The sequence below is a fragment of the Micromys minutus genome (genome assembly GCF_963924665.1).
Source record: "Micromys minutus genome assembly, chromosome: 8".
In the NCBI taxonomy this organism is placed as follows: domain Eukaryota; kingdom Metazoa; phylum Chordata; class Mammalia; order Rodentia; family Muridae; genus Micromys; species Micromys minutus.
In genome coordinates this window covers 52,472,159-52,494,752 of record NC_137977.1, presented here as the reverse complement: position 1 = coordinate 52,494,752, position 22,594 = coordinate 52,472,159, and the positions used below count along the sequence as shown (strand labels likewise).

General features: G+C 43.2%; 1 protein-coding gene across 2 annotated transcripts in view; it reads left to right on the top strand.

The window, feature by feature from the left end:
- SPIRE1 (spire type actin nucleation factor 1) overlaps positions 1-21,779 on the top strand; it is a 116,979-nt gene extending 95,200 nt beyond the window's left edge. For both annotated transcript variants that reach the window (XM_080919746.1, XM_080919745.1), the window contains 7 exons: positions 4,244-4,334; positions 6,684-6,826; positions 12,736-12,873; positions 13,433-13,503; positions 14,824-14,851; positions 14,941-15,077; positions 18,588-21,779. In XM_080919746.1, the coding sequence (XP_080775872.1) occupies positions 4,244-4,334; positions 6,684-6,826; positions 12,736-12,873; positions 13,433-13,503; positions 14,824-14,851; positions 14,941-15,077; positions 18,588-18,846 (867 nt within the window). In that variant the 3' untranslated portion in view covers positions 18,847-21,779. The remainder of the gene's footprint in view (positions 1-4,243; positions 4,335-6,683; positions 6,827-12,735; positions 12,874-13,432; positions 13,504-14,823; positions 14,852-14,940; positions 15,078-18,587) is intronic.
- Positions 21,780-22,594: the final 815 nt, after the last annotated feature.

The following is a 22,594-nucleotide window of genomic DNA, read 5'->3' as shown; positions in this document are numbered from 1 at the left end:
GCAGTACACAGACACATGTGGGATTGTCCCTGTGCAGTACACAGACATGTGGGATTGTCCCTGTGCAGTACACAGACACATGTGGGATTATCCCTGAACAGTACACAGACACATATGGGATTGTCCCTGTGCAGTACACAGACACATGTGGGATTGTCCCTGTGCAGTACACAGACATGTGGGATTGTCCCTGTGCAGTACACAGACATGTGGGATTGTCCCTGTGCAGTACACAGACACATGTGGGATTGTCCCTGTGCAGTACACAGACACATGTAGGCTTCTTCTTTCTATAAAAGCAATGCCAACAAACAAACCTTCAAGAAGAAAGCTGCTTTCCCTGAGTCTTGGCTTTACTCTGCCCTTCAGGAAGGACTGCTCATTTGCTCGGTTTACAGACCTCCATTCCTGCTGAGCCTTCTCTGCTATGAGTGTCAGAATGCACATTGCTACTTGCTAGGTCTCCACTGCCACCCAAACTTAGACAAAATAAGATGATCCCCCACCCTCCTCTATGGTGCATGGATATACACACATCGTTGTCATTGCTGGCTCCGTCTTCCCGGAGTCTGAGTTAGAAATTACTATAATTGTTTTATTTTCAGTCTTCACCACCACCCCAAACAAAACCAATACTAGAGGTTTTCTCAATAGGGCTAGGAAGGTGGTCCAATGGGTAAGAGTATTTGCTGTGTAAGCATGAGGACCTGAGTTTAAAGCCCCAGCACCTAAGCAAAAGCAAGGTATGGATACACCTGTGTCTGTAACTCCAGTACCATGAGGGTGCAGAGACAAGAGAATCACTGGGGCATGGTGGCTGTCAACTAATAAGCTTCAGGTTCAGTGAGAGACCCTGTCCCCAGGGAACAAGGCAGAGAATGATATTGACAGATAACAGATGTCCTCCTTGGGCTTCTTTGAAGGCATTCATGTACCACACACACAGAAAAATATCCGTATTGCTGATATCAATGGATGTCTCGCTACCTCACCTCCTTGAGTCTCTTTTTAAGCTTCCCAAAGTACACCCTTCATGGATCCTTCTTCACTCCTCAAGAGCTTTGAAAGCTCCCATCCTATACAGCAGACACTTCATGTTTCCCAAGGATATAGATGTGAGCCCCTCCCCCAGCCCCCTGCAGTGGGATGCTTGTGACCCTCTATCCCTGTTCCGTACTCTCCTAGCCTCCCATTTTATGTGGCCACATGTGTGGCCATTGTCTTCCCTAAACAGTCTATAGTTCCCCGGCTCTGGGCTTATCTTTGCCCACAGTTTGTCTGCACTCCTGAGGCCTGTTCATTCCTTAAGAGTCACAAGTGTCTTTTTATTTATAGTGTATTTCCTATGCTACCTGGGCTCTTCACTGTGGTTCTGTGCTAACTCTCCAGTGCCTCTGTTCCTCTAGAGTAGTTGTTCTCAACCTGTAGGTCAAGACCCCTCGGGGTATCAAATGACCCTTTCATAGAGATTGTCTAAGACCATTGGAGAACAGAGACATTTACATAACTATTCATAACAGTAGCAAAATTACAGTTTTGAAGTAGCAATTAAATGATTTTATGGTTAGAGGTCAGCACAACATGAGTAGCTGTATTAAAAGGTGGCAGCTTTAAAAAGGTTGAGAATCACTGCTCTAGATCACCTACATAGGGTTTCTATTGCGTGATTATTTAAAAAAAAAAAAAAAGACCAAAAGCAGCTTGTGGGAGGAAAGGGTTTGTTTTAGCCTATAGTTCACAATTCAGTCCATCACTAATGGAAGTCGAGGCAGGAACCCGGAGGCGGGAGCTGCAGAGGCCATGGAGGAGTGTGCCAATGGCTTCTTGCTCACCATGGCTTGTTCTGCCTACTTGTTTATAGCCTCAGAACTGCTAGTTCATGGGTGGCAGCGCCTGCAGTAAGCTGCACCATCTCACATCATTCAAGGAAAGGACCTGTAGATTTGCCTACAGCCCAATCCTACAAAGGCATTTTCTCAATTAAGATTCCTTCTACCCAAACAACTCTAGCTTGCATTAAGTTGACTGAAAACTAGACAACACAGCACCTAATCTCTTGTTGCATTATCGCCTGCTGTTTTCTGCCTCTGACAATAGTTTGATCCCTAGCCTCTTCTTTTTTTATTAGATACTCTGTATTTACATTTGAGATGTTATCCCTTTACCCTGCCCTGCTCCCATCCCCCTCCCCCTCCATTTGCCTTCACAAAGGTGCACTCCCTCCTGATCACCCTCTCAACCCCATTTCCTTGACATTTCCCTACATTGGGAAAACATGCCCTCCCTGGGTCAAAAGCCTTTTCTCACTTGATTTTCATTGATGCCAGACACTGCTATCTTTGGCTACATATGCAAATGGATCAATAGGTCTCTCAAAGTGTACACAAAGTGGTGTTTTAGTCCATGGGAGTTTTGGAGGGTTTGATTGGTGGATAATGTTGTTCTTCTGGTGAGGTTGCAACCCCTTTCAGCTCCTTAGGTCCTTTCTTTAGCACCCTCATTGGGGTCCCCAAGTTCAGATTGATAGCTGCAAGCATGCTCAGCCGTATTTATATGACTCTAGCATCTCTGTCTGGTTCCTGCCAGTACTTCTTGTGATCAGCTATCGTAGTTGGATTTGTTGACTGCACACGTGGTGGATCCCAATGATCCCTAGCTTCTATGGCCTAGCAGGGGACACTCAAGGATTTAAATAAGGTTTTACAGACTATAAGAACAATTTGAATTTAACTTAGTGTCATCTAAGTGGAGCTGTGTGCTATATGGTACGGTGTTCCTTGTAGCTATTTTTATTTAAATAGGTTATAATTAAATTAAGGACCTTCATTGTCCATCACTGGGGGTACCAAGTAGGACAATGAAGATATGGCCATCCCTTCACTGAATTCCTTTGGGCCCCCACAGATCTAAAGCTCCTGGGAATTTGCATTTCTTCAGTGTCCCCCATGTCACCTCTGGCTAAGTCTTTGTCCAGCCCCCATCACACACTGCAGCATCATTACGTACAGTGTTGTGACTAAATATGTCTGCAGCCTTTCCAGCCTTTTTAAAGGATACCCTAAAACAACAATGATTTGTTTGCTCATATTTGCTTTCTAATAATGGCCATAAAAGCAGTTTGAGTGTTCCCTATATTTCTAGCAGATTCTACTCACTTTATATTGTAAGGTTTGTTCCTTACTTCATGTATTCTTCCATTTCTTTTTTTTTTTCCAACTTACTTTTCCTCTGTTCCCGTCAGCGTTTCCATATTTCCCTAGTAAGTATCAAATGCAGAGGCAGAAGTGCGATGGTATTCACACCCATTGCTTCTAACTTAAATAGGGAACTAAAAGCATGCCTGATGAGACACGTTTGCCCAGCAGCGCCTTAGGCTGTACAGCTAAGCCATGCAGAGTTCAGAGAGTGAACCGTCCAGAAAGCTAGGGAGGCCGCAGCACTGACTGGGTGCATACATCAGACTGACGGGGCACTTCCCATGTTTCTGTGTGGTTGGCTGGTCTTCTGTGCCAATTCTACCACTAGACTCGTGCACACATCTTCCTCAGAGTGCTGATCTTAACTGTGTACTGTGTCTACGGCTCTGCCATGGGTCTGTGCAATGAACTATCCTTCTATCCCTCTCTTCCTCTTCCTCCTCCTCCATCTTCCCTACCCACTTGCTTTTCCAGTTTATCTGAACATTTCTCCTGTCTTAAGGAACCTCTAGATCCCTTGTTTTAAACATCAAGACATATTTTTACATCAGATTTACAGAGAAGTATCTCTGTAAATAGCTAGAAATGGAATGGGAACTACAGCTAAGTCCACCCAACACCAGCACCTCACCTTTCAGGACTTAGGAACACTGGGAAGTTCATTTTCCATTTTAAGAGCAAGTGTTGAGGCTGGGGCCCAGCGGATAGAGCTCTTGTTCTAGTTTGCCCTCCTGTTGCTATGCTCATGTGTTTATTCAGCCCATAGGTTACAGTCCACCATTAAGGGAATTCAGGGTTAGCACTCAAGGCAGGAACCTGAAGGCGGGAAGTAAAGCAGAGATTATGGAGGAATGCTACTTACTGGCTGGATCTCTCCAGTCCTGTCCCATCACTTTTAATTATGCAAAGTGAGGACATAAGCCCATCCCTAGTTTTAGACCCCTTCTAGTTTGTCTTGAGCCTTTGACATTGTAATTTGGTGTCTTGTGTTAAAGTATATGTTTAGGATGCTATTAATCTGAGGCTCATGAATTTGCCTTTTTCAGGAGGAAACTCTGCACAAGTCAACCAGCAGCAGCAGTGCATCTCCCTCCCTCTATGAGGATCCAGTACTGGAGGCCATGTGCTCCAGAAAGAGTGAGTGCACACTGTATAGGTCACACGTGTATGTGACCTAGAACAAGGACGCCACAGTGCACTGATCATTTGGGATAGATAAAGCTAACCCTTCAGTGTCAGGAGCAGACAGGGTTGGGTGACTTAACTTGACTCGATCAGGTGCATCTATCTATCTGCTTATACATACATACATACATACATACATACATACATACATACATACATACATACATACATACAGAAAGTCAGCAGTGCACATGCATACATGCTTTTTAGATTAATGACAAGCTCAGGTATCTTCCCAAGCTGCATGAACTTAACTTAATCAGGCACATCTAGTTATTGACTGACTGACTGACTGACTGATTGATTGATTGATTTATACATTATCACACATGGATAAGGTAGCAGTGTGCATGCATGCACACTTTTTAGATTAATGACCTTCTAGTCTGAATTTTAGCTCTGAAGCACTAAATTACCATATTTGCTCCCTACCTACCTATTCATAGAGCCATGCCCAATACATGTATAGGTAGTGAAAATAATTCATAGCTATGGGGTAGTGGATTATAAATACAGAGTCTAAAAATTAAGAGATTTCTAAAGGCCTTTAGTAATTTGAAGACATTATGAAGAGTTAAAAATTAATTTATTAAATATTAAGATATTTATGGGGGATGGAAAGATGGCTCGGTAGTTAAGAGCACTTGCTGCTCTTGCAGAGGACCTAGGTTAGATTCCCAGCACACACATAGCTGCTTAGAATCATCTGTAACTTTCTCTTCTGGCCCCCTTAGGCATCAGGCACACACACTGTGTAAATATGAACATGCAAACAAAATACTTATACACATAAAATAGAAACAAAAAAGTTTAAGATATTCTTAGAATGTTGGCTTGATTTTCCATATTCTTTTGAAACAGAGTCTCATGTACTGCAGGGTGATTTTGAACTTGATACATAGTTAAGTCTGGCCTTGAACTCTTGATCCTCCTGACTCTTCTTCCCAAGTGCTGGAATCACATACCATTTCAGTTACTTAAACAGATTTATAAAAAACAGTGTGGGGCAGTGCAGGCAAATGACTTAGAAGGTAAAAGCACTTGTCGTGCAAGCATGACAGCCTGAATTGTCCATAGGTCCCATGGTGGAAGGGGAGAACTGTCACAGATGCACATCTGTGTTCATATTACATAACATATACATACACTTACCCACAGAGAGAGATGTACATGCAGACAACACACATACAGAGACAACACAGACACAGACAAAACACAAATACATACACACACACACAATAAATGGAACTAAATTAAGTCAGTAACAGGTGGCTTTGATTATCACCTGTGATTAGTACTTGTCCAGGCCCATTGCACATTACAGAGGCTGGAGCTGGAGCTCTGGCTCAGTTGAAGGTGATGATTACCTTGTATGCACAAGGGCTTAGATTTGAGCTCTGGGTAAAACTAGGTACGGTGGTGCAAGTTTTAGAACCCAAACACTCGGGAGGTAGATTTAATAGGATCAGGTCAGTAGTTTGAGGTCATCCTCAGCCATGTAGTAGAGTTGAGGCCAGCCTGGACTACATGAGATCCTGTCTCAAAATGAACAAATAAGTAAATAAATAAATATTACAGAGTACCCATCAAATTGTGCAATGAATTTCAATATAATTTCTTGACTGGAAATTACTTTAGTCTTTTGTTTGCCTTAGTAGCTTTGCCTTCATGGGTTGATCCAAAGACATAGATTCCTCTCAGCTGTGTTGATTCTCTCCTTCCTTCCACTACTTCCTTCCCCACTGCATGAAGCAAGTAGAGTAAGAGGGAGTGCTGAATAAAACTGTGACTGCAAAGCTTATTTCTAATATCTGTATGCTTTCACATAATGAATCCAGAATCACTATTGCTAAGAATTATTCTGAACACCTCTAGCCAGTATTAGGGTATATAGCCTGCTTAGCAAGAATGTAAAAGAGTTTGATATAGTTTGGATTTTGAGCCGTGCAAAATGTAGGTATTTCTATGTTTTTAAAGTAGGAATAGAGAGCTCAGTTGGAGTTTATGGAGGTAGCATGAGAGCATCCCCACATACAAATCATAGTGTGTTTAATGTGAACTTAAATAGAACTCCCCTCCCCCATTTCCTTGCTGTTTCTGTAGCAAGTTTATCTTTCAAACAATATTTGAAACAATTCTGTCTCTTTCTCCTGAGCTACCAGCCTAACATAGCTCTCTACTGAAATAAGTCCTTCATCTGAATACAATGGCACTGCACAGTGTAAAAGGTTATCTGTTGGGAAATTCGGAGTCTAAGATTTTATTTTGTAAGAGAGTTTATTTATTGTATTAAATTTTTAGAGCCTCCAAAATTCTTGCCGATCTCATCAACACCCCAGCCAGAGAGAAGGCAACCACCACAGAGGCGCCACTCCATTGAGAAGGAAACACCTACGAACGTGAGGCAGTTTCTGCCACCATCTAGGCAGAGCTCACGTTCTCTTGTAAGTACCAAAGGATGAACAGGGTTGTGCCAAGAAAGGCATAAGCCTGTTTCCAAATAACAAGGAGAAAAGCCCCCACAAGCTAGCATGGATTTTAACATCTCTCTGCTTAATATCTAAAGGGAATGGGCTCTGGCTACACTGGACCAGTCTTTGGCTTATTTTGAGTACTCATTTTCAAAAGCTTTATCGGTGAGTTATTATTAAAGAAATGTTTTCTTTCTCTTAGAGGATATTAATCCACTTAAAATTGTCAGAGGTCTTAGCATAATCTGATTAGAGTAGATTATTTTATCTGAGCAAAACAGAAGAGTTTTGACCACACATAACCATTGTAACTCGTTCTCTAGTGTTTATAATGCAGGGTCAGAGCTGTTATGTGAGCTGCTTAACAGCTCTAGTAGCTCCTTACAGTAGGGTAGCACACACACAAAAGAGTTTATTGGTCTAGCAGCCAGAAGTGTGCAGAATTTCCTTTTGGTTTCCTCAGGAGCCTCCAAAATACAGCAGGATGCAAAGTGTTCACCAACATTTTACCCACGGTCTAATAGCTAATGTTTTCTTTCAAATACTCAGGAATGAGAATTACATGGATTCACTTACAGCTCCATCTTTTTCTGTGATGAGAAATAAGTGGCTCAAGGAGGGGACATAGTTCAGTGTAGACAGGAAATATAAGCAGGGTTTCGAGGGCTGGCATTTTCTGTCCCCTCTACTACAAAGTGATATTGTTAAGTAATTCATAGGGTTATGGCCATTTTTTATGAGACTTTTCTAACTCCTACATAGTCACGGAGCCGCTGTTCTTTTTACATGGTACTCTTGACATATAGAGTGTCACCATGAGTTCCAGTCCAACCTGGGCTACAGAATATGAATTTGTTTCAAAAACAGAAACTACTCTTTGGTGAAATACAGACTTGTTAATAGCCTCTAGATATAAAATAACTCGGCACAAGAAGCTCGAACTTTAAAATCCAAACTCTGTTAACAAATATGGATAAATTATTACCCAAATACACAGCTGGATCTGGTGGTACACACCTGTAATTCCAACTCTTGGGGGGAAGCTGAAACAATGAAGATCAGAAAGTCAGGGCCACCCTTGGCTACATAGCAAGTTTGAAGCCAGTCTCGAAGGATCCATGAGACCCTGTCTCTCAGAGACAGGGGAGGGAGGGAGAGGCAGGGGGAGAAATCAGCTTATAGGAGCTGTAGATTTCTACAAGATAGTTTGATCTAGTAAGTGATGTCAAGACATTCAGCCACATCCAGTGCACACAAAGACTGAACTGTGGTCTGTGCTTGGTCAGATTGTAAGTTCTTTTTGTAGACAAGGGGAGCAAACAAAGAAACATATTTGGAGTCACTGAGAAGGGTCTTGGAAACAGGCAGAGGAAAAGGAGCCCTGGGCCACCACAGATAGTACAGGTTAAAGGGCAGGGAAGGAGGTCATGCTAGAGGCAGCTCCCTCAAGTGCACAGGGACACCAGCTGAGGGAAAGAAAGCCTCCTCCACACAATGGCTTTTCTCACTAATAACTTGTCATCAGTAGCTTGGTGAATTTGTGAAAATCCCTGACAGTGAAGTTCTTACAGAATGTCAGGGGAACTTTAACTACACTCTGCAGTGCAGATGGGAAGAGTTTCACTTTCACCCTCCAACTGAAAATGTCAGGATGTTATTGCAGTTAATACATTTTATTATGTTTAAATGCTGTTTTATTATTTGGTGAAATTACTGATATTGATTGCCCATTCAAATGAAAAACAGTTGTTTTTAAGGGCCTTGCCAGGCATGGCATGTGGGCTTGTGGGCACAGGACCCAGGAGCTCTGCCCTGCATCTCAGCCAGCCTCTTTTGGGAGAATCGGTGCTCACAGACCACCAAGTTAGAACAGCCATAAGTGTCTGCTGTGTGACCTCGGGGCATGGCTTACTGCTTGATCCTGACGTGAAATGGAGTGGGATGTTGCCATGAACCATCGCCATCCTTGTGGTTTCTGTTTTGCTTTGTTTTGTTTTTCTTTCACAGTCTGTAATTGCTGTTTGCAGGTCACTTGTTCAGCATTTTCTCCTTTTCTTTCCCCTGCTGTTTTCTTTTTCCCTTCCATTGTTCAGGTTCCTAGGATAACCAGTGCATGGCCAAGGACGCCTTTCCGACCACTTTTCTCTACCATACAAACAGCTTCTCTGCTGAGCTCTCATCCTTTTGAAGCAGCCATGTTTGGGGTAGCAGGGGCTATGTATTATCTGTTTGAGAGAGCTTTTACCAGCAGGCGGAAACCCTCAAAGGTTGGCCTCTTTCTGCTGGTTCTGGGGATTCCTTTACTCTATCTGGCAGTGATACCTCAGCTACTACACTCTGCGAGAATTAACAGCTCAGATGGGCACTTTGCTTTTGATTGCTGATTCCAATCTTGTAATAGGACGCATAGATCATGCTGTGATCTCACTGAAGAAGAAAATAGCTGAAAGGACAACAAACTCAAAATGCAGCATCAGCTACAGAGCCTGTGGGTGTTGGTCTCTGGGAATGGCTCCCTGTCAGCAGGGCATTGCTTCCTCCTGACTCATGCTCTCCCACCAGTGGAGTTTTGGGAAGGGTTTATTCACTCGCCCAACTGGCAAACCAGCCCCTTGCTGGCCAGACAGCCATGATGGACAGCCTGCCACACCTGTTGAGGGGCAGGCACATCACTGACTTTTCCTCCACCCTTCATTGTCAGCTCTGTGGCCCAGTGCCCTGCCCCCCTCAGAGTGCTGCTTCTCCAGAGAGAAGTGAGTTGTCTTTTTGCTGATAGTTATTCCAAACATCTTTTATTATTTCTCATTACTTTTTTGTGATTTTTTCCCCTCACAGAATAATAAATATTACTATCATTTAAATGTTCTCTAAAGACCACATTAAGTTCCCACTCATTCCCCAGTGTAGGGAGCATCAAGGACCTGGCTCTTCAAGGGCCTGTGTTAGAGAACAAGCTCTGGACAGACAGATGACCCGGTGACTATGGTCTCATCTTCGTTACTCAGCTGAATGAAAAAGACATAAGGCACAGTGAGCCTTACCCTAAATTGTCATTAGCCATGAAATCTCTATGTCCTGTCTTCTGTCTACACTCCCTACAGAACTTTAGATTAGCTCCATAGACAAAATGGGTGATCCCGTAATTCTTCTTACTGCTACAGGCTGACATTTTATTATGAACACCCTCAAAAAGAAATATCTACATGCCTGTTTTAAGCAAAAAACAAATTCACTTTGAGTTTTAAAATTGGATTTGAAGGAGTGATTAAATATAAGTCAAATTTTCTATTTAAATTGGCCTCCCTTTGGCTGTTTTTTAAATATTTACAACTGGTGTGTGAAGCTTCTTTCTAACTGAAGTCATTGTATGAAAGATACCTGTTTTTGAAGCCTGCAAGATGGCTCAGCAGATTACGGCATTTGTTGCCTACCAAGCCTGACAGCCTGAGTTCAGTCCCTGGACCCACATGGTGGAAGAAAAGCACCACAAGTGATCCACCCACACCCTCACTGCAGTGTCCTGTGTCCCGTGCCCAGCATGTAGACAGTTGGGGAGATAGATCTCAGCTCTATGTGGCCCAGTAACTAATAATCAAAGTTTTACATTCTGCCCTCTGATTTCTGTGCTGCCTCATTCTGACTGACACCTTTTGTCTGGTTAAGGTATAACAAGAATATTCAGTAAAACTCAACTTGTAAACATGTAAACAAGCTATGGCATAACTGCCTCCATTGTCAACACCTTTGCTGTTTTCCCCCACATGTTGAGTTACTTTGGGACATAGAGCTCCAAGGGTGATGGTGTCAGACTGGCTGGCATAACCCAACCCACTGAACCCATAGCAGGAGACAGTACAGGGTTATGGTGGACAAGGTTCTCTCTTAAATGTTCTTGTCAATTGGAAAAATAATTAAAACTATTTTAGTCAATTTATCTTTATTTCATGTTGCATTAAAGTCTTGTTGTCCTTGGGCAAGCTCCAGAATTAAAACATTAGCATTTGACCTGATGGAAATCATTTTATTAAGGGATAGTGTGAATGAAAATTTTAAAGAGTAAGAAAATGTGCAAACCTCATAATTTCTTATGATGTTCTGTGTAGTACAGGGTTAAAATGGTTCAGAGCCAGGAGTTGAGAGTGTACTTGACAAAGGAAGCGGTCTCGTGACTTCGACTGCAGACAAGGAAGGAGCACAGCTGTCAGCTTGTCCGGAGGCAGTCTGTCCCCAAGTGCAAACACTGCAGCCAGGGATCTGCAGGGCACAGGGATCTGAACGCTTAGTGAGACTAGGTTGGTTGGTTAGTTAGTTAGTTACATTAGTACAGTATTTTAGTGCAGCTTAGCAGTTTTGTCATAGTTAGCTGTCAGCCACCTTTTATTAAATACTAGTAGGAAAACTTATACAAAAATTAAATCAGAAAAATCATATGACCATGTTCAGCCAACACTGCTTATTTCTTAGCCCGATTAAGTGGCCTAGCTTAAAGGTAGCTCATTGTCCTTTGACATAACTCTGTTCTTTGGCTAAACAAACAAGTGTATATTGAGCCTACTGCCTAACTGTCTCCTCGGAACGCTCTTCCCACTAAATGGGAAATGGTGAGATGGGCATCTCTTTTTGAATGCCCATTGTTGGCAACTTAAAGTAAATGAGTCTTCCTCAGCTGGTACTCAGCTACCGAGATGCTCCCCGTAAGTCAGCTGCATGATTCTTTCTGAAGTAGTCTACAGCAAGCATAGCCTTCCTTGAGTCAGCTTAAGGATTGTGTACTGGATTGAAACAGAAGTTAGCCAGACTATTTTTTTTTTTTTTAGTAAATGCTAATGTTTGTCAAGTTTGCAACCTAGATTTACTTTTGTTTCTCTCTGATTGAAAGACAGAACTGAATGTTAAAACTCCATAAACTGACTGCCCTCGTGGTCATGTGCTTTCTCATTTGGCTTGTTTGGTTCCGGAATGCCTGGGAGCAGTGCTGTGGTGTGTGGGAGTGAATTGTAATGTGTGTGCTGAGAACATTGGTTTCAGTGTCAATACACCACAATGGCCCCTTGAAGCCTGGCAGGGCCTGAGCGCACAGGGCTGTTCTGTCTTTCTCTTAGATCCTCCAATCAACAGCACCGGATGGAGAACGGATGGTTCGAGGCTCTTATTCAGTGGATCAGTTACATCTACATTTTTCACAGCTGTTTGTAAGGAGGCCATTACCATAAGAAGCCAACATAAATATTTATCATGAAAGGCTCTGTCTCCATCTGTGCTGACTGTGCATTCAGCAGTTCTTGAAAAGACCTGGGGCAGCGGGAGAGATGGCTTTGGGAGTGAGCTGTCCTGCCTCCCGCTTCCTACTACAATTCCACTCCAGGCTTTAGGGATTTTTTTTTTTGAAAGTATGTTGATGTAACTGATCACTCAGTAATGCTTGTCTGTGTAAAGTACTAACCACCTTTACTTGGCTGTTCTGGGCACCACAAACAAAATCCTGCAGTTTTGAAAACAGGACCAAACTTGTGGATTTGCTGCATTTCTAATAGTGTGGCTCACAGTACATTTGCATAATCCTTTGTGACACAAAACTTGTTTAGAATAACAATGCTTTCTCGAGATTTCAACTCTGCTGGAGGCAAAATACCTGCCTTCACGTGAGGAACTCCAGTTTGTTAGAAAGTACAATAGACTATTCTGTTTCACTTGGTCAAGGTCCTGTTTTCTACACTGCGCTTAGGAGTGATGTGGTCCCCAGAGGGAGCCAGCTCTGTCCCAGTGATCATGGGAATCCTGTCCTCTGAAGCTACTAACCAGGTGTCTCCTTTGAAGGGAGCGTAGCAGCTCCTCCGGGGGCAGAGCTGGCGCCCTCACTCATGAGGAACTTTGACTTGCAGGAGGAATTCTGCTACCCAGTGGAGTGCCTCGCTCTCACTGTGGAAGAAGTGATGCATATTCGTCAGGTCCTGGTGAAGGCAGAGCTGGAAAAGTACCAACAGTATAAGGATGTCTACACTGCCCTGAAGAAGGGAAAGGTAGAACTATTTAAAGTTGGTTGACCTGTATACGAATGGCCAGTCCCAGGCAAGGTCTTGTGTGAGAGGCCTGTGTGCTAACCAAGTGGTACAGGACTTTTGGGGCCTTAGGAGTGAGCTGTTTATATTCTAGGCTGATCCCTGTTCTTCCTCACTTACAAGGGGGGATTTTTGTTTTTCTTTGGCAAAATCAGTGGAAGGTTTAAAAACCACCCTAAAAGATAATAGTATGGCTTCCTAAAGCCATGCACACTTGAGTTGTACTTTTAAAAGATCAGGAAAGAAAGCATGCCTGAGAAGGAGGAGTTACTATCCCTCAGAGTTGATCCTGTGACCACCGGAAGCTTGAGCCCTGTGACCTTTTGTTACTTTTGAAGAACTGTCATTAAACATAGAACTAGGCTATAAATGTCAGAGCCAAGCATAAAGCCAGAATTTCTGTCTCTCGTCCTTATCTGTCTGCAAATGTACTGGAACATCCCTAGATGATCAGGAAGTGGGTCTAGCCCAGGAGCCTGCAAGCAGTGGCCCCACCTCTCCTTTAACTTGTATTTTTTAGCTCTGCTTCTGTTGCCGAACCCGGAGGTTTTCCTTCTTCACCTGGTCGTACACCTGTCAGTTCTGTAAGAGGTAAGGGTTTGTCACTGGGGAGTCTGACAGCGCAGAGCAACGCACTTGCCTTTTCGGTTCCATCTTCACCCCAGAGAGTGGTGTTAGAGGTGGCCCCACTCTGTGACTTTGCTTTGCCTCCTGACCGGCTTTGCACAGTGGTTTCTAACACTTGATGAATGTGGGAAAAAAATGTTACTCTGCATGTTACTTCTTTGTTATTGTTGTTGAAAGGAGATTTCAAATGGCCACCAGGTTGAACTCATTCCGTAGCCTTGGGTGATACTGGTCCTCCTGCCTCTGTCTCCCAAAGCTGGAATTGCAGGTGCACACCACCATGCCTGGTTTGTTTCTTTCATATAAGCAAAATGACTCTGTCATTCTTGAACAGGACAAAAACAAAAACCAGCCATGGTTATCATATGATCCCTAGACTCTAATAAAAGTCCACATGGAAGTTGATCCTGTTTGTTTGTTTGTTTGTTGTTATTGTTATTTTGAGGTTAATTTTAGGTGGTGTCGTGGCACAGGCTGTTAATCCCAATACTCAAAGGCAGGAAGTGCTGTGAGTTCATGGCCAGCCTGGTGAGTTCAGGACAGGCAGGTCTACATAGTAAGAAAACAAAACCAAAAAAGATTTCTTTATATTCTTACTTACGTGCATGTATGTGTACTCTGTGAGTGAACCTCCATGGGGCTGGTACCACGGAGACCAGAGGCATGGATCCCTTGGATCTAGAGTTATGGTCCCTAGTGAGCCTCTTAATATGGTGCAGGGAACTGAACTCAGGTCCTTTCTTCTGAAGAGTAGGAAGCACTCTTAACTACTGGGCCATCTCTCCAGACCATCCTGCCCTCTTTGTTGGTTGGTTGTTTCTAAGGTAGATTGTATTGTAGTATATGTTGGCCTGGAGCTCACGGTGAGGCTGCAGTTGGCCTCAAACTCTCAGCAGTCTCCCTCTAGCATCCCAAGCACTGGGATGACAGGCATAAGCCACCATGCTTGGCTGACCTGGGTTTTTGTTGGTTTGGTTTTGGTTTTTGAAGATAGGGTTTCTTTGTATAGCCTTGACTGTCCTGGAACTCACTCTGTAGGCCAGGCTACCCTTGAACTCACAGAAACCAGCCTGCCTCTGCCTCCAGAGTGCTGGGACTAAAGATGTGCACCACCACCCTGCTATCTGATCCTGTTTTTATGAGACAGCGTAGTAGCTAAATTTTACAGGTTGTCTCCTTGGCAGTCTACACTTGTACCATTACATTCCGACAGAAGGGTAATGTCTGACAGCAGCACTTACATCTACTGTGTCCCACCAAGTAACACTTCTGTTTTGTACACAGGCCCGTGTGCTCACAGTGTTGCAAAAAGGTAAGCTTAACTCAGTGAAATTACCAGTGCCTCTGTTTACCGCCTCTGCACATCCTAGAGCTCATTCTTTCTCTCTTTTGGAATAACAGATGCGGCTGCCTTCCAAGCCATATTCCACTTTACCTATCTTCTCTTTGGGACCTTCTGCCTTGCAAAGAGGGGAAAGTTGTTCAAGGTCAGAAAAACCTTCCACTAGTCACCATCGGCCGCTTCGAAGTATCGCCAGGTAAGCAGGGGACCTAGATCTCCAAGAGCATCCTCTGAAGAAAGAACGCTTAGGGTTAGGGTTGGGCATGACCAGGGCTAGGGTTTGGGTCAGGGCATGTTGCTGCTTCGTTGGTTTTAATAGTTTTAGTCTAGCACGATTGTTTTTTCCCAAGGTACTTTTCAGGTGATAATGGCTAGTTATTTTAGCATAGCTATGTTTTAATTAGAGTTTGAAATAACTTTTTTACATTTTCGAAGGCATCATTAAAACTGACATTTAAGCTAAATGAGCTATACCTGTGATCCCAACAGTTAGGAGAGGGAGACAGAAAGATTGGAAAGAAAGTCAGTGGGATTGAAGAGATGGCTCAGTGGTTAAGAGTATTTGCTACTCTTGTTGCCCTGCTAATTAAGGTTGAAGCCTACCATTGTCTGGATAGCCTTCTGTCCGTGGCACAAAATGGCAGGCTCTCTTTACCAGCAGGGCTTCTCCTTCTCTGACTTTGTCTGGGGAGTTTAAAATCCCCCCCACACACACACTTCTGCCTGTGGAACATTACTTAGCCTTGATTAGATTACAAGTTCAACTTCCTTCTCTGGATTAGAACCCATTCAGCTAGCACCTGGGAGTCCTGAAATGCTTCCCCAGGCACCTCGATGTCTTAAGGCTTCCACCAGTGACCTTCTGGAGACTCCTAACCCCTTCCATTCCCAGAACACATAAGCTTTAAATCACCCCAGGTAAACTTGATCTGCTTCCATGCTGCTGGTCCCAGTGTGTCATCATTACCACACATGCTCACAGGGCTTCCAAACCCCCTGACAGTAGACTCTGCTTGCTTTGTCTTTGTGGACCTATAGCCTCCGAAGATCCCTGGGGGGCTTTCAGAAGACCTAAGTTCAGTGCCCAGCACTGACATGAGGCCTCACAACTATAATTCCAGGTCTGGGGGTTTGGTGCTGTTCTGGCCTGTACAGGCACTATACATGTAGGCAAAACACTCATACACATAAGAAAATAAATCTTAAAAGATAAATTACAGAGACCCACTATGCCTGAGAAGAGTGCAGGACAGAGAGGCACAGCCCCCATGTGAAGGAGCTGGGAAGGCACAGTCCAGGGGGCTGCCCAACTGGGTCCAGAGCAGCCAAACTAGAACACAGAATTTACTAAGTACTAACTTGGGATTATCAGCAGGAGTTAGTGGAGGCTAGGCAGTGGCCCAGCTATTGTGCTGTTTAAGGCATATTAAAATGAAAAGGCTGAAAATAAATAAATTACAGTTTGTCTTCAGATATATAACAAGGGCAGGCTAGGTTTCCTGAGAGCAAAAGCAAACCAACAGCAAAAACACCAGTCTAATCTTTCTTGTCTAGTTTAAGTAAAATCCATTGACACCTGTGTTTATAACATCTGCTATAGTTTTGAGTGCTCTACTTATCGTAAAGGCATTCATGCCAGGAATAGTCTTAAACCGTTGCGTTCTGTACAGGGAAAGGCAATGTCGTTCTTAACAGAAAGGGAAAGTCCACTCAGGCTACATGCTGGCTGGGCCAAGAGATCCCTGGCTCTGGACTGTGGGGTAAGAAAGCCTTATGCATTGCTGCAGAGCCTGGATGTTGAAGCCTGGGGTCTTGACTTGCTCTCCAGGTCCTTGGTGCCCATGCTGAGCACTGGTGGGACAAGGATGAGCCAGGGCAGCCATCAGTGACCCAGGGCGTTTTTCTATTCAGTGATGACTTTGAGCCTTCTGTGTCTTCCTTTTTGCTTTTTTCCCTTTGGGAAACAGTTAATTGATAGAGTAATGAGCTAGATGATCCCCAGTTTGATTACCTCAAGCAGACTTGAAAACATGATTATAATTCAGCTCTCTGGATCCACATAGCCAGTCACTCTAACAAAATTGTTGGGAAGAAGTGAATACATTCCATAACTTAACAGCAGGGGTGAAAAACTGTTTTTCAGAATCAGACACTTAAGTTCTTTAAGTTCCTGTAGTCTGACCTACTGTCTACCACCTACTAAAGTTGATTGGTAATGACACAGGGTACTGGACCTTGGAAAAAGACCGGAAAGTCCTTTTGAATCATCAGTAGTGTTTGCAACACGTATTTATATTGCATTTATGTGTTCAAAACCTTAGTCCATGACGTGTGGTGATCAAGAAAATGCCTGGACACTCCATTTTCCAGAAGTTTACAAGATGAGAATTTGTAGTGATCTCATTTTGTTTCTTGTTTGTTGTGGTGCTGGGGTTGAACCAGGGGCTTCTCTCCCTGGGCAAGTTTAACATTGAGCAGCCAAGCAGCCATCCCCCCCACCACCACCCCATTACAGTATTGGTTTTTGATGTTGGCCTTGTTTTAGTTTTGAGTGTTTATGTATGTGTTTGCATGTGTATGGACACATGTAAAGGTCAGTAGTTGATGAGGAGTGTCTTCCTGAGTCACTCTCTGTCTCATATTGAGACTGGGTCTGAACTCAGGTGCTCCCTCTAGCTGACTTTGCCTCCTGAGTACTAGGACTCCAGGCAAACCACCATAACCATTGGCTTTTCCATGTGTGCTGGGCGTCAGCACACTGTGTTCACATTTGCACAGAGAGAGCTTTGGCCTGCTGAGCCATCACTCCGCTCTGGTATTCGTTTGTTGTGTATTACTTTGCTGTTTTACGCATAAGGGTATTCTGTGGAGCCCAGAAGGCTTCAGACCCTCATGGTCTAGACCTTCAGGTGCTTGTGACCTACCATGGGTTCTGGGAATCAGATCTAGGTTTTCTGGAAGAACAACCAGTTCTCTTAATCCCTGGGCCATCTCTCCAACTCCACCATACCCTAGAGTATTACTGTTTTTCTTCTTCTCCTTCCCTTTCTTCCTTTTCCTCTTTCTCGTCCTTCCTTCTTTCCTCTTTTGTTTTGTTTTTGGAAACAGGGTTTTTCTGTGGTACCTTGATGCCTCTCTTCCCACACCCTCTCTGACAAGGTTTTTCTTTAGCTCTGACTGACCTGGAACTCGCTTTGTAGACCAGGCTGGCCTTAAACACAGAAATCCACCTGCCTCTGTCTCTCAAGTATTGGGATTAAAGGTGTGGGCCACCATGCTTAGCTAGTATTATTTTTTAATAAAACATGTACCTGATTTCTAAAAAGGTTTTTGAACCCTGTCTGCAATAGTAAATTCCTTCTTGGCCATGACATAATTACACACCCTTTTCTATGATGTCTTGTCAACCCTTTTAGGATTTTTTTCTCATATCTATTTTTAATAGTTCAACCGAATTTAGTATTAAAAATACTAAATATGGGCTGGAGAGATGGCTCAGTAGTTAAGAACACTGACTGCTCTTCCAGAGGTCCTGAGTTCAATTTCCAGCAATCACATGGTGGCTCACAACCATCTGTAATGGGACCTGATGCTCTCTTCTGGTGTGTCTGAAGACAGCTACAGTGTACTCACATACATGAAATAAGTAAATAAATCTTAAATAAATAAATAAGTAAATATTTTTTGTTGGCTTCCCCCACCCCAGGTTCTCCTCAAAATCCAAGTCTGTGGACAAGTCCGATGAAGAACTCCAGTTTCCCAAAGAGTTCATGGAAGACTGGAGCACAATGGAGGTGTGTGTAGACTGCAAAAAGTTCATTTCAGAGATCATCAGCTCAAGCCGGCGCAGCCTGGTGTTGGCCAACAAAAGAGCCAGGTTGAAAAGGAAGACACAATCTTTCTACATGTCCTCGGCGGGCCCCTCAGAGTACTGCCCTTCAGAACGGACTATCAATGAGATCTGAGCCCTGTGCCTTCCCGTTCTTGTGTGTCTCTAGAGGCGGGCAGTGCAGTGCTGCAGGACTCTCTTCCCAGGGGATTTACTTCACAGGCTCCGTCTGCAGCAGGTCAGGCTTGGGCTGTTCCTTGAGACACAGACTCAAGGCTGTGCTCATATCAGCTGATGGTATGAGGCAGGTCAGCCACTTGTTCATTTGCACTCAGAAAGCCTAAAACTTGATTTTGTGTTTTTGAGTAGGGAAGCCAGAAACTTCCTAAGTTCGGTTCCTCAATGTTCTTCTGATAATTTCCTAACTAAGGCAAAGAGCTTCTGTGTGTGAAGTCAGTCTGACCGAGTGTTGATGTTAGCACAGTTGTAAGCAGTAAGTCATATTGGCATTCCCCGTGACAGTGTTCTATTTCATGTACATAGTGGTCCAAAGCCCTGCCACACACCAGGTTGGCTTTCATCTCACAGCACAAGTCTAGAAGGCCTTGCTGATAATCTCTTTGGGGCTCTGGCTGCATCCAGTGCAGAACACTCAAGTAAGCTGTACACCACACGGGTGGCCACTTCTCTGAGCTCAGGGTCTGCCCAGGCACAGGCCTCAGTGTTTCCTGAGCTGCTAACAGGCCTTCGTTCCCTATTGTGAATGTATTACGGTTTTGAAGAGTCTTATAATACATGTCTAAGAGTTAAGATTTTGTGGAAGTTTGAGGTAAAAGGAAGAGTACAAGCACCTGAGCAGGTTTTGGTTAACTGATAGGCTGTAACAGCAGGGTGCCAGCAAAAAGGAGCTACGTCTCCTATGTTTTCACCTACATTTTCCATAACTTTATAGTGTGGCCATTGTGATGAAATTAACCAGTTTGGTACCTGAGTCTCAAACTGAAGTTTATTTTTATAAATGAATTTTAAAAGAAAAACCTTGGCTGTTTTGGAATTTCAAGAAAATTAACCTGCTGCCATGCATAATTTTTGATGCTTTTTGCACTAGTTGTCTTGTGTCACTGAGTTTCTGATGAAGGGTGACTGACAGGTAGTATTGTGTGCCTGAAATTCCTCAGCTCTTGTGACACGTTTCATGGGCTGCCCCTCATTTCCATATGCTTAGGAATAACCAGTCAATCAAATTGCCACTAATGTTTGGAAAATGAGTTAAAAGCACATGTACAGTGTAACTCCTGAAAGCTATTTAAAGAAACCCACCCTCATAATCACCACTGATGACAGTTCCATTTAATAAAAGGCATGACAGTTGCATTTCATACCAACATCAAGATACAGTACCATTTCCCATTAAACCAACAGTGACACCTCAGAAATACTCCAGTAGTCATTTCTAATGCATTGAAGTTTATAGTTTAGTAGAAGGCTTTAAATACTTACACTGATGAAATAAACTTTACCAGCTGACTACCGCAATGCACGTTAGTAATCCATCTGTGCCGCATGTACCAGTGGACCGCCAGAAAACCCGTAACGTTCCAGCTGTTTCTAAGACTAAGCTGTAAAAATCACAGTGTGGGAATCCCATTTATACATCTTCCCTGAGACCACCAGAATGTTACACTGCACTTAGGTGGGGCCACTACTGCTGTGGCCCAGGTGTATATTCTAAAATGATCTCCTGGAAGGAAGCAAGGAAGAAGGAATATACCTATGTGAGTTTATAAGCATGCGTATAGGGTAACATGCTTCTATAAAATGGTGACTAATTAGTGTTGACTTCCCACATAAAACTCTGAGCCCACCACTCCACAAGTGAGAATTTTATTCACACTCACTAATCAATGATCTAGTAAATGTCACAGATTTGACCTCATTCCTTCAGGCTCACAGTTCTGTGCATAGTGATTTGGGCATATGACCCCTTTTACCAGAACATCAGGATATAAATTTTTCAGCACATTAATGGGATTTGCCAAGTGTGTTAAGAGTTCAAGTATATGCCAAGCCCAGTAAACAACTTGCACAAAGTAGTGGGAAAAAAATGGCAGGTGACAGGTAAAAATTATAGAAATAAAATTAGCATTTTTAGGGAGACACCAAAAAAGATCTGTGCATTTAACTGTATCTTGTCTACAAGACTGGTTCTTCCCCGCACACCCATTCTAAACTAAGATTCTATAGGCTTTGGCCCACCTGGTACTGCCACTGTGGCTTGCTTTTAAAGTCCTAGCTGACAACAGTTAGAGCTTCCTGTTCCTCCAGTAACCTTGTGCAGGACCCCTTGTCCTGCTTCCCTGTTACGTTGCTCTCTTAGTTCAGCAGTTGTTTATGGCTGACCCCAGAGTCTGATGCATCTCCTGGATACAGCTATTTGTCCTTCCTGACCTCTCCAGGCGTGAGCACCAGCCATTGGTCCCATAGTATGAGGTCAGAGTATGTAAAATGCTTGTAAATATTGTAACATACTCAGTACTATTTGAAAGGCATCTGTCATTGGCAATGGAAATTAATTCTCCCAAGATAAGTAAAAATTAAATAGTTGATTTGCACATTGACTTAATGACCTTAATTACTTGATTTCAAGTCTCAGCTCTTTAAAATTAAACCCAAAAGTTATTATACAATAATTCTAAAAACTATCTGTTTTGAAGAGATGTGTGGTTAGTACCATGAACTCACGCCATGAAATCTATAAGGTTTTTATTTTTCTAACTGTATTAATAGAGGACTGAACTTTAGGTGAATGCAGGAGACATGGAAGTTTCAAATTATGTTGCTTTTTGTTCAAATAAAACAAAATTTTGCACATTGAAGGACCATGAAGAAATGTGTCCCACTGACTGGGCTCTGACCTGGTTTCCCAAGTGTGTAAGCAGAGGATGGCTGACTTTCAGGGAAAAGGACAGTGCTAAGTGTGCTCCACAGAGTATTTATTTCAGCTGCGTGTGATGCCTCACACCTTAGGTCCAGCATTCCAGAAGCAGAGACAGAAAATCTGTGTGATTTGAGGGCAGCCTGATCTACACAGTGAGATCTTGTCTCTCTCTCTCTCTCTCTCTTTTTTTTTAAAGGTATTTTAATTTAGAACTTATGAAGGGGAAATAAACTGGCTTTCATCATACTGTCTGTGTTGAATTCCTGTTGTGAAATGGTTATGTCTTCCAGGGATTAGCAGGCTTTTAGAAGTCACTCAGGTTGTAAAGACAAGGTAGGTACTTGCAGCAGCAGTTTAAAAATATTTTAAAGCTGGATGGTGCTGACACACACCTTTACGCTTAGCACTTGCGAGGCAATGGCAGGAGGATCTCCAAGTTTAAGGCCAGTCTGGTCAGCAGAGTGAGTCCCAGGACAACCAGGGAGAGACCTTGTCTTCAAACAAACAAAATACTTTATAAATATAGTTCCCAAGGACCAAATTAAAAAAAATAAAACAGTTCTGCTGTTATAAAGCCATGTGACTAAGGAAAAGGGTTAATTGCCAGGGATGGTGGAGCATCTGTGGCTCCAGTGTTTGGGACATGGAAGCAGAAGATCATGAGTTTAAAGTTAGCCTGGGCAGTGTGGCCGTGGTGCAGCCGCCATGGTCCTCTGGCTTCCCTTCACTGTGTGCATCCACTTAACGGGAGAAAGTGCCCATGCATGAAGAAGTCTATTTGCTGAGATTTGCTTTGTTGTTGTAGTATGTGGCCAGTTTTAGAAAAAATTAAGTAGCTTCTGAGAAAGAGGTATATTTTATGTTTGGGTGGGATGTTCTGTAGATATTTGTAAGGTCTATTTTACTTACTATATTAATGCCATCATTTCTCTGTTTAGTTTTTGTC